Source organism: Rutilus rutilus, assembly GCF_951802725.1.
Source record: "Rutilus rutilus genome assembly, chromosome: 1".
Classification (NCBI taxonomy): domain Eukaryota; kingdom Metazoa; phylum Chordata; class Actinopteri; order Cypriniformes; family Leuciscidae; genus Rutilus; species Rutilus rutilus.
Genome location: NC_140209.1, coordinates 34574843 through 34588055, shown reverse-complemented (window position 1 = coordinate 34588055; position 13213 = coordinate 34574843). Strand labels below are relative to the sequence as shown.

Here is a 13213-nt window from a genome sequence, read left to right as displayed (position 1 = left end):
TGGGCATTCTCTTACTGTATATGTTTACCTAAGACCTGGAAAGCTGAACAGCGAGTTCATTCAGTGTGACCTGATTTTGGCACTGCAAGATGTTGAGAAATGTAAACAGCCAGCATGCATGAGAGACCCAACTGTAAAAGACAGGGAAAGTCTACTGGGAGCTGTTGTCTTAGCACTGCTGTCTTGCACATGCTACCAACAGTCTGTCAGAAACAGAAGCAGAAAGATCTTACTCTTCATGTACACTTTTATTATGAGACTTTATTTTCCCCTCAACATCCTCCAGTTTCATTAAAGGTTTGTGGAAGCTTGTTTCTGTCATGGAATAAAAAAAACTAAAATAAAAGAGGTAATTGCGACTTTTTATTTTTTATTAACTTTTTTATAAACTTGCATTTGTGAGTTAAGTCAGAATTGTGAGATATAAACTTGCATTTGCAAGTTATAAAGTCAGAATTATGAGATATAAACTCGCAATTGCGTGTTATAAAGTCAGAATTGCGAGATATAAGCTTGCGAAGTTGCGATTTTAAGTTAAGTCCGAATTACGAGATATAAACGTATATTTGCGAGTTATAAAGTCAGAATTATGAGATATAAACTCGCAACTGCGTGTTATAAAGTCAGAATTATGATATATAAACTCACAATTGCGTGTTATAAAGTCAGAATTATGAGATATAAACTCACAATTGCGTGTTATAAAGTCAGAATTACGAGATATAAACTTATATTTGCGAGTTATAAAGTCAGAATTATGAGATATAAACTCACAACTGCGTGTTATAAAATCAGAATTGATATAAACTCACAATTGCGTGTTATAAAGTCAGAATTATGAGATATAAACTTATATTTGCGAGTTATAAAGTCAGAATTATGAGATATAAACTTATATTTGCGTGTTATAAAGTCAGAATTATGAGATAAACTCACAATTGTGTGTTATAGTCAGAATTGCGAGATATAAGCTTGCGATTTTAAGTTAAGTCCGAATTATGAGATATAAACTTATATTTGCGAGTTATAAAGTCAGAATTATGAGATATAAACTCGCAACTGCGTGTTATAAAGTCAGAATTGCGAGATATACGCTTGCGATTTTAAGTTAAGTCCGATTATGAGATATAAACTTATATTTGCGAGTTATAAAGTCAGAATTATGAGATATAAACTCACAACTGCGTGTTATAAAATCAGAATTGAGATATAAACTCACAATTGCGTGTTATAAAGTCAGAATTATGAGATATAAACTTATATTTGCGAGTTATAAAGTCAGAATTATGAGATATAAACTTATATTTGCGTGTTATAAAGTCAGAATTATGAGATAAACTCACAATTGTGTGTTATAGTCAGAATTGCGAGATATAAGCTTGCGATTTTAAGTTAAGTCCGAATTATGAGATATAAACTTATATTTGCGAGTTATAAAGTCAGAATTATGAGATATAAACTCGCAACTGTGTGTTATAAAGTCAGAATTGCGAGATATACGCTTGCAATTGCAAGTTACGCCAGAATTACGAGTTATAATCAGAATTACAATATAAACTCACAATTGAGAGTTATAAAGTCAGAATTACGAGATATAAACTTGCAATTCCGAGTTATAGTCCGAATAAACGCGATATAAACTCATAATTGAGTTATAAAGTCAGTATTGTGAAATATAAACTCACAATTGTGAATAGTCAGAATTGCAAGATATAAAATCAATCAGAACTTTTTTCTTACAATTGCGAGTTGATATCTTACAATTTGGACTTTAAAACTAGCAATTACGAGTTTATATATTTTTTTTGAGGGAAAAAAAAGTCAGAATTGTGAGATATAACAAGTTAATATCCCACAATTCTGACTTTATAACTCTCAATTATGAATTTATATCATGCAAAAAAAAGTCGCAATTATTATTATTTTTTTTACTCCCTGGTGGAATTAAGCTTTCATAAAGGTACGTAGAAACCAAAGGGCATAAACATTTGAATCTGATATAATTTAAGTGACCTGATTAGGACACATAAAAATCTTGCAAAGAATTACAGCAATCATTCACATTCAAAGGCAATATTCAATATTTACAACACATGGCCCCTGAATATTAGAATTTAAATAATACAAGGTACTACAGGCTGCGCCACTGCCAGCAAATAATCTTATATAAGAATAAAATTATACAAGGTGCAAATCCAGTAACACGGTGTTACTTTCTGAATAATACATCATCTGTACATCACAGTTATTTTCGGTGACAAACCCAGTCGAATTATAAATACACAGTTGAACAATTCCTCAAAAAAAATGCAAGGAGGAAACGCAACAGAAGAGGAAAAACACACTTCTGTGCTTAATTCTCACTTGGTTACAGCATTTTCGCTTGCCTGTGCTGGACCAACATCCTTTTTCAATGTACAATAAAGCGGTCAAAAACTGCATCTCCGAACGCGGTCCTTATTTACAGTTGCGATTCTCTTCACAGCTCAATTCCCGTAGGCATTACACCATATCTACATTGCAAGAGACTGACATGGTACGACACAATGTAACTGTCAACAGCCATCCACTTTTGTTGCAAAACACCGTGCCGCTCGCTTGCAGTGTATACTGTGTAACGTACCTTATCAAGTACTTGTTTTCAATCTAAACCAATGTTTATAAATAAAATATAATATAAAAAAATATATAAACAGCAGATTTAAGGAACCAAGTGCGAGTTTCACACGTGAACCCACAAAATCCATTGCCATTTCATATTAAATATAACAGCTCAACAGTGATTCTTCCTCTGATGATAATAATCTCATGTAATATGGCATACATGTGAACAAGATGACTGAGAGAATAAATATAAATATATTAACGATTTGTGTATCAATGTAATATTTACTTGACCTGTAGGATCATTTTCAGTGTCCTCTATAGCTATCCTAAAGCGCTCTTATTATTATTTAAAAGGCAACAGATTATGAGTGTTTTTTTTGTTTTTTTTTAGCTTTTGTGGATATTCTCCTATGTATATATACACATATCTAGTGTACAAGTTGTGGATTTGCTGAGTTTTTACTGATCTTTGATTTTATGTTACAACTGCTGAACATGACAAAAACACTGCAAGCAAAACATATTTTGTCTTCAAGAAGAAATATTGATGCACTAGTCCCATAAATGAACAGATCTTCCTGTTTGGTAGTTGAATGGTGGAGGGCTGAGACCTCTGAGACTTGCCTTGAACTCCAGAGGTCCTCTGATGCCCAGTCATGCCAGTAGTCTTATGTTAGTGATAAACTGTTCCCCAGACCTCTTGAATCTTCTTACACCATTTGTCTGCGTTCCCACTGGGATCCATTAGATAGTATGTCCTGTTTGGCTGCATATGAGGAAAACAATGACAAGATTTAGCAGCATTTCGCAAGTCCCGAGAAGTACCATGATATTACCATGTGTACTATGGCTTATAAATGATCTTTAGTAATCATTCAGTATGATGTGTTTATCAAAGTACCATGATCCTACAACTAAAGCTGCCACTGCCTATTAGGCAAATGCTTCTAAAAAAAACTATAAACAGCTATATATTTAACTACGTATATATAATAATAACTATAATTTGTACCGTGTGGACAAAAAACGTCTTGAAATTCTTGGCCTCGGGGCGCAACTCTGGAGACCAAGGAATTTCCCCCTTCAGAACTTTATTCACAGGATCCACGTAATATAGATGTGGTCCTTCAGTCAGTAAAAGCTGACGGCGTCGAGCAAACAGTCCCTGTGAAAATTACAAACAAGAAAGGGTCAAAAACACTTACCAAAGGTAGCCAAAAGAGGGCGCTATTTGTTTTCTCACTCAACAAAAACTCAAAAACTCAAAAACTTAAAAACATGCACCTGTTTCATACCATATAAGATAAGAAACAGGAAGGAAAATGTTACCTTTCTTTTGTCAACTGGTCCCATTTTATATATCAAGTTATTTTCAACAAACTGGTGCCTTTAAGACAGAAAAAAAAAACAAATGTTAATGAATAACAAGCTGGCAGTGCTGCCCGTGTTGTTGACTGATTGAAAACAGAACTATAATGATCAAGAGTTCCTTTTACAACATGCAATAAAACTCAACAGGAAATGCATGAGATAAAAACTAATCATTATTAGTGCATACACCAACACAATCCTGACACATACACCCACACAAAAACTATGTATAATAACAAAATGAACGTGTGTTTGATTGTGCTGTCATTACATCATGATAATTTAATATTTAACCAGAATGAAGGTTTAAGAGCAGGAAAACTAATTTCTGAATGAAGGTTGTGACATACCACGGGTTGCCTCGTGTTTGCTTCTGCAGCAGAAGTCGTTTCTCCTCACTGGAGAACTGCAGGTCCAGCTCAAAGGAGTTGCTGTCCAGGTCATGGATGTACTGCTCGATGTTGCTGCAGGATCTCAGTGGGACGATCTGAGATGAGCTGGATGGAACCACCTGCAGGCTGCTGAACTGACTGAGGAGATCTTCATACTGTGGGATCCAAAGCAAACAGCAAATCAGTACACAGTGACAAGACCCAGTGAGCCTGCAATTGGGAGCTCACAATTTGTACCATTTACTGACCATACACACTTAAATATTTAACTTTATTTAACCAGAAGTTGTGGCCGACTTTACTAAAATACTGTGACGTAATTCTGGAGATCACTGAATGTGAGAAAAATAAGAGTGAAGCTTGATTTTAGCGCACTTCCTCGCCATCTCGTCTGACGGTTGGAGGGGAGCGTTTAAGGACTTCTCTGCCCAATCTGTCAAACTGAAATCATCAGAGAAAGAACGCCATTCTAAAGGGGAAGCAAACTTTCAGATTTTAAAGATTATGACAAAACCTTTTTTTTATCTGTGCACAGATTAACTGTTCACCACAATACTGGTAATGTGCACACACAAAGTAAATAGGGTCAAACAAAGTAAATAGGGTCAGTTTTGATTTAAAGCAAAGCGTATCCGTAACGTAGGACAAGGTCAATTCTGATTAAAAACAACAAAACAAATGGTCCAAACAAAAACGGCACAACAATAAAACAAAACGGAAAGCCCAAACAGAAAACAACAAAACAAAAGCTCCAAACCAAAAACAACACAACAATAAAACAAAACAAAACGCCCCCCAAAAAACAAAAAGGTTTTAAAAAAAACATAACAATAAATCAAAACAAAAAACTAAATAAAAAGTCCAAAAAAAACAACAAAAACAAAAGCAAAAAACAACACAAAAAAAGCACAAAAGACAGTAATTTTGCACAGTATAGTGGATAATATGTAAGATAAGTCTAACTAACATTGCCATAGTAGTCTTCATCATCTTCAGCCATGGCTGGCAGGTAAGGGGTCAGCTTGGGTGGGGTCTGAACCGGCAAATTCTCCCATGAGATTGTCTCAAAGAACATGTGGCCTTTTAGTGGATTGAACCCACCCATTTCCTCACATCCTAGCCGCTTTCTAGGGTCCAAAGACTGAAACCAGGAGATAAACAATGAATTTTCTTCAGCATAGTCATGCAACTGAAAGTGAAGGAATGCAATGAAAACAAACTATTATTACCAACAGTCGCTGCACCAGATCTTTAGCTTTGGGGAAGAACTTTTCAGGAAATTCATATTCCAGCTTTGTTATCTTTTGGAAAATCAAGTACTCGTTCCTATTAAAAAGACAAAAGTAAATGACTAACTCAACCAAATCAATATCAACTGAACGGTTTGTAGTCTCACAACTGAAGAGCTCTTAATAATCAGTTGAGAGAAGGAAAGGGTTAATTTACAGTCACATGGTTCGGCGTTTTGTTTTCAACGGCTGTCCGAGCCAATTTATTGGTTGTAATGTAACTAAAACTGCAAGCGGGTCATGTGACCCAGTGGTTGGGGTTTCCTCAGAAGCCCTCTGTACTGTCTACACAAACAAGTCATAAACACCAAAGCCAACATTTCCTGTTATTTCACACCATGTTTTTAAAAACTGCAATTACAACAGTGATCAACCACCAGCACTTCAGCGGCAGTGCAAAGCACCATCACCACACTATTAAAAACGTTTAATTGAACTAAATCTGAATTGATCAGTAACTCACCCAGCTCTAAACGGAGGTAATCCGGCCACCAGCTGATAGATTATGCAACCCAGTGCCCAGAGGTCCGAACTAAAAGAGAAATATCACAGAAAATAAAAAAAAGAATTTGATGCAATTGACTAACATCTTAATCTGGTAATATTAAATGCCACAACCTTTTGCAGGCTGATTTTTCCGTCAGCAGCTCCGGAGAAACGTACTGTGCAGTGCCAACAAAAGAATTGGCTCTTGCTGTAAAGACAAATCTTTCAGGTTCAGATTCAGGTGGGACAAACAACATCACATACTGTCCGTAACCCTGCTGACTACTCAAACATGTGCGTGAAGAAAAATGATAGACTGTCCCATATTTATGCCACTTGAGTACTGTTGTGAGTGTATCTATAGATAACAAACACTTCATGCCTGACCTACAAGGGGGTTGAAGGAAGTTAACGACAGTCGTTATGAAAAAAACAACAACAGCCAGAGCAAAGCAATTCAATGAAATATTCATGAACTATACGTTACTTTGAGAGCTGTCCGAAGACAACTGTTTCGCTGTCCCGAAATCCGTAATATGAATGTGCATGTCTTCGCTCAGTAAGATGTTCTCTGGCTTAAGGTCCCTAAATAAAACCAAATAAATACAAATTCAAAAATGCATTACGGATGATTTCAATCAAAGTCATATTGTTAGTCAAATTACCTGTGAATAATTCCCAGCGCGTGCAAATACTCGAGAGCACAAACTATCTCAGCAGTGTAGAATCTTGTGCAAGTCTCATCAAATGAGCCTATTTTGCGAATGTATCTAAGTAGTTCTCCATTCTTTGCATAACTGAGGGCGAAATCTGACGGATTAGAAGTTAAGAACATTTTAACAAAGTAATAATGAGTTTAACAAACACAGACCTGATTTCACAGCTTCACAGCTCAACGCCACAGTTTTACTCCCGAAAAGGATACAAAGTTTATGTGAGTCTTGAAACGTGAAGTAGAGCTTTACGAAAAAGGGATGATCTATGCTTGACAATATATCCTTCTCTCTGAACACATAGTGTGCTTTATTTTCTTTCCTGATGTGATTCTTCTCAAGAATCTTCACTGAAAAACAAATTTCAAATGACATCAGTGTAGTTCATTTAATATTACAACTATAATACATTTATATATGAAATAAAACAAATTGCCCATTACTTGCATATTCCTTCCCTGTGGCAAGTTCTTTTGCAAGCACAACCTGCAATTGACATGTGTTCAGCTATTACATCAAATCAATGGAGCCATCGTAAAAACTTTATTGTTATTCAACTACAAAAAATATCGGTCACTATACTGGCTGTTTGGACCTCAAATGTATTTGTTAAATTGCTAATGATTAAATCTTTCACTTCAAAATCGCAAAAAATTGTACCCACCGTTGAGAAGGAACCCTCTCCTAAAATTTTGCCAAAGCTGAAGTCCTCCTTCTTGCGTGATTGTGGAGGCTTGAGGGTCGATGTCTTTGACTGGGCGCTTGCCTCACCCCCGCGGACCTCCATACTGAGACAGTGAGGAAGGCTGGAGTTGAGCTGAGTCCTTACCATTGATGAAGAAGCACAGGAACGCAACACCACGCTAGGCTGGATGGGAGCAGCATCGTACTGAACGAGCAAAACACACACACAGAGCAAACATGACACTGACTCAGACATGCGGGTGCATGTGCAATGAGGAACAAAACCACCTTGGAGGCAGTAAACCAGCAGCTGATAAAGTACAGTAGAGCTTCCGCAGAGGGGAGGGCTGTGTTTGTTTTCACCCAGGATTACGAGTACTCAAATTCATTCACTCAGACCTGCCTTTGTTTACGCTGCAGAGAACGCAAAATATTTACCCTGCTGAAGTTGCGAAAACACCGTTTTTGGTTAAGTCTAACCACACTTTTGATGCTAAGTAACCACGCGTATAATAGGCTACCTGAATTAAAAGTTTAAGGTGATTGATCGTTTAAAGGTGCAGTCAGTCACTTATTAAAAAGTTAAATAAAGATATAAAGAGATGAATAGTACTTTGGAAAAATATCATGCTCACTCAAATGAGATGAAGACTCCAGTCATATTAGTAGCCTAATAAAACCAGCTTTATTTTACATGCAGTGGGTCACCTCATGGTGGCAGACACGTTGAGATCACTTGACCAGCCGTATACAACTAGTTTTATCCCAGCAATCACCCCTGTCCTGCTATTGGACACTAACGTTTGTGGTATAAATGAATCATGACTGACTGTGAATTATGCCTTTTTATAGCACTGGTAAACTTTTGCTTTGACATGATGCTACATCCACACCACTAGGAGGCAGTATAAGACCAAGACCACTGCTATATCTGATTCGTACATCTAAGGGGACGTTTACACGACAATGATATGCTTGAGAAGTTTTTCGCGTACAGACAACACCATTGTCAAAACAATTCCCATTTACACGGATCCACGAAAACGACAGAAAAGAATGTATTCTGCTGCCAGGCCGTTAGATGGCGATGAAACACTATAGACTGAGCACGTAACGCGCATGTGCATGACGTCATCGTCTTCAGAGATTCGCGTTTTTGTTGTTTACACGGAGACGAACTTGCACTTTGAAACCCGGTTTCAAAAGTTTGCGTTTTCAGGCACCCAAAACGCCGTTGTCGATCTCTGTCAAACGGCCAAAACGCATAAAAAGTTTTACGTTTTTAGCTGAAGACGGTGTCGTGTAAAACAGCCCCTGAGTTTAACGGATTAAAATGTTAGGCTAGGTTCTATGCATCATTTCTTAATTTGATTTTAAACTTTTAAATTAAACTAAACAAATGCACAGACGAATCATTCTCAATAACTATACATATAATACAATAATCTATAATAACATATAACAATATAACAAATATTCTATAACATACATTTGAATGTGAATAACATACATGTGCATTTTCATTTCGTGCCAACTTCAAAGACAAAGTTGACTAAATAAACGTTTAACAACTATACGCAGTTAAAATTTACCAACGTTTTCTTCTGGGAAAATGAACAAAACAATACTGGGGACTAAACTTTGCACTTGACAAATCCAAGGCTCTTTCGAATAAGAATGTTGCCCTAATATAACCCGCTACTGATTAGCAATAGCAACTTATGGCAAATTGTGGTTCGCACCTGTGAATGATGTAACCTAAACCCAAAAGGGACACATAAGAAAACAAATGCACAGACTTCACCAAGAGCAAAACCATCCAATTAAGAGCATGTTCATTAAGTTATTTTTTTATGGAATAGTGCAGTATTTATCATAAATGTATTCATCCGTGCACATCATTATTTTAACTTCATGTAATCTTTAATCAGAATAACTTCCCCCTCCCTCTTGCAGCAACATCTCTTCTCTTCTCTGATGATGTGTTTACTAGCGAGGGCGGGGCAACCTGTCACTCACATGAGATCGACCAATAGCAAACCACAACCATCCAATCAATTCCCCGTGGACAAAAAAAGTACTTTTACTCGATCACATGGCAACTTACTTTTTGAGAAAGTAAAATATACCGAGGTAGTTTTAGCCTCAAGTCTGAGATAACACCCAAAGCCATGCAAATAAAGCAAGATCTGCTTCCCCACAGCAGGTTGATCACTCCTCATTTGTTTACTATGAGAACTGTGGAGAGAGAGAAAAAAAAAACAAATTCTAAATGGTTCTGTTATTAGTGTAAAACCTGGTACTTTCCAGACACCTGCTACATAGGGCACTTCTCCAATACCTCTTTGCCAAACACTCAACCACAGAAACTAAAACTGGACTGTCCCCCCTGCCTGTAACTGACTAAATAAAAAGGAATGGATGCTACAGGAGCTTGACGTGAGAAAAAAACAAAAATAGAAATCAGGTCATATGCACACAGCATATTGACATTTTGAAAGAAAGAATTTAAACTGTCTGCAAACAGCACTGAGAGCCACAAAAAAAATGCAAAGAAATCTGACATCATGCAGTGCAAAAGTTATTCTAGATCTTTATTATTAGTACTTTTATTTCATTTATTTTGTACATTTCTGAAAAATATTCATCTTTGACATTATCATTCCAATGGTATAAAAAATGCATTATGCAGGAACAAAAGTTATGACAACAAATGTTTTTTACATTGCTTTAACTCATCAAAAAATTGTATAAGTTATACAAGATTCAACTCATTTTTAAACTCAGTTTAACGTAATTTAAGTAGAAATGAATTAAATATCCAAGTTGATTTCTTTCTTTTTTTACAGGGATGCTTTTTGGTAGATTTTTTGTTCACTATCCAGTCCAAATCATGTCTTTTAAAATAATGACAACTAAACTAATTAAAATGTTGGGTTTGTAAAGAAATCGACTGATTGTGTATGTTTGTATAAGGATCAGCCATCCGAACAGTTTAAGTAATTCAAGCAGACACAGGTAACATCACTATCTTTATGACACATTAATAAAATAAATGGGAGTGGCATAAACACAATGGCTAAAACAACAATGACGATTACGAGCTGCGCAATACGACCTCTGGATCAATGGCATCCGAATGGTGCGACACATTGTAATCTGATAGCAACGGCCAGTTTTCCTGGAAGTCGTGTTAAAACTAGATTAGGAAGTGAAATTTTGATGGAGTCACCGAATACAATACACTTACATCTCTGACAGCCAGCACTGGATGATTTAAAAAGCAAATAGTGGCACTGTACGCATGAGAGGACAGTATAGTAAAGGTTGACAGGATGCCAAAGTAAGCGTGAATACAAACGAGTTGCAAGCTGGGTCATAAAGTGCCATCACAAGAAGAATACATTCATAAACGTCTAGACAAAGTGCTTGTATTTTTTATTTTTTTTAATCATACTCCTATTCAAACAGCGAAAGACAGATGACTATGCACACACTGTCTACAGACTACTGTTCGCCTACGTCTCTGTAGATGCCTGATCTGTGTCGAGGCATACACGCTGCAAATGTCAGATCATATCTTTTAGACTGTAAACAAACACATTTAGCACACTGACTTCAAGTAACTGTTTCATTCAGTTGATTTGTAGGTAAGAGACGAGGCATGAATTTCCTGCATGTGCTGTGGCTCATTATCAAATCTGTAGCCACATAAACAACATCCTGATGCAGATGTCATAACACAATTTCCCCAGTACTGCTGGATTTGTGCAATTAAATTTAGTAATTATTAGGAGGCTATTGAATCTTTTGGAAACCTCATAATCTTTTCAACCTTGTATAACCTTTTGAAAACCTCAGATGAGGTAAATATTTATATATAAAGATATGTATAGGGTCTATTCTTTTGGTGAATAGTTTAATTTTTATCATTTTTAGAGTTAATGTGTAATACTAAATAAGCATTTTATTTATTTGTTTATTTATTTATAATCATTGTGTAGATTCTGCTGTGGCAGATTCCCATTTGCATATTTTCCAATGCTTGTATCATTAATTCTTAGAATTTAGCCTATATATTTCAAATATTTTTATTTTTACTGTCAAATAATATCTCTAATACATGAAAGCCCATTTCTGCCACATATATAAAAAAAAAAACACGCTTTGGTAATTCATAATTACCAAATTATCAAGCCATAATCATGAGAAAGTATAAAGTTGAAATTATGAGATAAAAAGTCATAGTCATAATGGCTTTGTACCTCATAATTTTGACGTTTTATCTTAATATATTAGTATATCTTACAATAATTATGAATTAGTACCTATAATTATGACTGTGATTTTTTTATCTCATAATGAATTAGTATCTCGTAATTTCTACTTTTTTGTATGATTTACAAAAGTATGTTTTTTTTTTGGCCAGAAATGGCCTTCCATAATAAGACAGAGATTTCTATATTTGGATTATTAATTGATTTTATTCATTCCCACGACTCTTCTAGGTTTTCCATGACCATGAGCCTAAAGGGGAAAACCTTTATAAAAATAATTTTGTGCAACGAATGTTCTGAAAATGAAGCCATAAAATGGTAACTTATTGGACGGAGTTAGAGAGCCAAGGAAAAACAAAGCAAAAGAGGCACCCAGACATATGTGAATATCTCTGAACGTGTTTAACAGAATAATCGAAAACCAGTTCATCCTTCTGCTTTCGACTCTGTATATGGGCTAATCTGTGGACTTAATCATGTCGAGTTAATTTTAAGCATTGTTTGTTTTAAAGCAGCAGTGATAGTCAAATGTGCGGCTTTAGAGTTAGATTAGCTTGTGCAACTCTCGTAAAATGTCACGGTGTTGTTTGTCAAGTGAACACGTCTCGCGTGAGAGCAGTTTCGTGAGGACACTGTACGGACACCTTAAACAAATTAAACAAATCCATCATTAACCGACTCTGCGCTGCTGCGTCACTTCCTCTGGCATGTTCACGAGCACTGCTGTTTGTTTTTAGCCCGTCAGCTGACAAACTACATGTCAAAACAACCGTGCTAATTAAAATAAAATTATATATAAATTAATGATGTCACTACAGCAATAACGATGAACTACGTTAAAGCACGGAAAGAGTTTTTTTGTTTGTTTTTGTTGTTTTTTTTTACATTTTTCTTTTTTTTTGGGGGGGGGAAATGCTGAAGACAAACAAGTGCGTGCTCTTCGTCTTTCAAAACACCCAATACAAATGACTTAAATGGTTTGAATTACATTTAGAGAATGCAACTTACTAAAGTGAAATCCCTCCCCAAACACTAAGCTGCTTAGCTAGAAGAAGATAGCAACTGGCTAATTTGAACACTGTAAATAAAGATGCAGGTCCATGACACCCTATCATTCAGTGTCACTCGGTGTCTAATGTTGTATTTGTCATCATATACTCACTGTTTGGCTCTTGGTCTTGGCCATGGACGTTCACAGGCAGATGTCTCAGTAATGTTGTCATTACAGAGCTGTTAGTGGATGGCCGCTGCTGCCTCTCTCTCCTGCCAGCTCTGACGTCACACAACAACAACGTCTCATGCAGTGGAGAAGTTGCCGTGAGAACTGCAGTACGGGCTCTCCGGACAGCAGAGGGCAGCACAGCACTGGTGAGTGAGTGAGTGACTGCCGTAAT

The 13213-nt window shown here is 36.2% G+C and overlaps 1 protein-coding gene across 3 annotated transcripts; it reads right to left on the bottom strand.

Moving 5' to 3' along the window:
- Window positions 1-2996: 2996 nt before the first annotated feature.
- On the bottom strand, window positions 2997-13109 carry pdpk1a (3-phosphoinositide dependent protein kinase 1a). Of its 3 annotated transcripts, XM_084408652.1 has the most exons (15): window positions 12982-13101; window positions 9650-9780; window positions 7523-7747; window positions 7302-7344; window positions 7071-7208; window positions 6811-6955; window positions 6633-6730; window positions 6278-6353; window positions 6123-6191; window positions 5600-5696; window positions 5338-5511; window positions 4329-4525; window positions 3937-3994; window positions 3620-3772; window positions 2997-3373 (listed from the first exon to the last, which is right to left on the bottom strand). In XM_084408652.1, the coding sequence occupies exons 2-15, from the start codon at window positions 9713-9715 to the stop codon at window positions 3281-3283; spliced, it is 1632 nt and encodes a 543-aa protein (XP_084264778.1). In that variant the 5' UTR covers window positions 9716-9780; window positions 12982-13101; the 3' UTR covers window positions 2997-3280. The 3 variants fall into 3 exon arrangements, with proteins under 3 accessions (XP_084264778.1, XP_084264780.1, XP_084264779.1); XM_084408654.1 differs by lacking the exon at window positions 9650-9780 and having other exon boundaries at window positions 12982-13109; XM_084408653.1 differs by lacking the exons at window positions 9650-9780; window positions 12982-13101 and having other exon boundaries at window positions 7523-8179.
- Window positions 13110-13213: the final 104 nt, after the last annotated feature.

What these genes read in the sequence shown, in the direction of transcription:
- pdpk1a (XM_084408652.1), bottom strand. Translation starts at nt 9,715, where the DNA reads ATGGCTTTGGGTGTTATCTCAGACTTGAGGCTAAAACTACCTCGGTAT. An exon ending in CACAGGGAAGGAATATGCAA is followed by an intron (nt 7,209 to 7,301) that starts GTAATGGGCAAT and finishes TTTGTTTTTCAG; the next exon opens with TGAAGATTCTTGAGAAGAAT. An exon ending in GTCTTCGGACAGCTCTCAAA is followed by an intron (nt 6,354 to 6,632) that starts GTAACGTATAGT and finishes TTGTCTTTACAG; the next exon opens with CAAGAGCCAATTCTTTTGTT.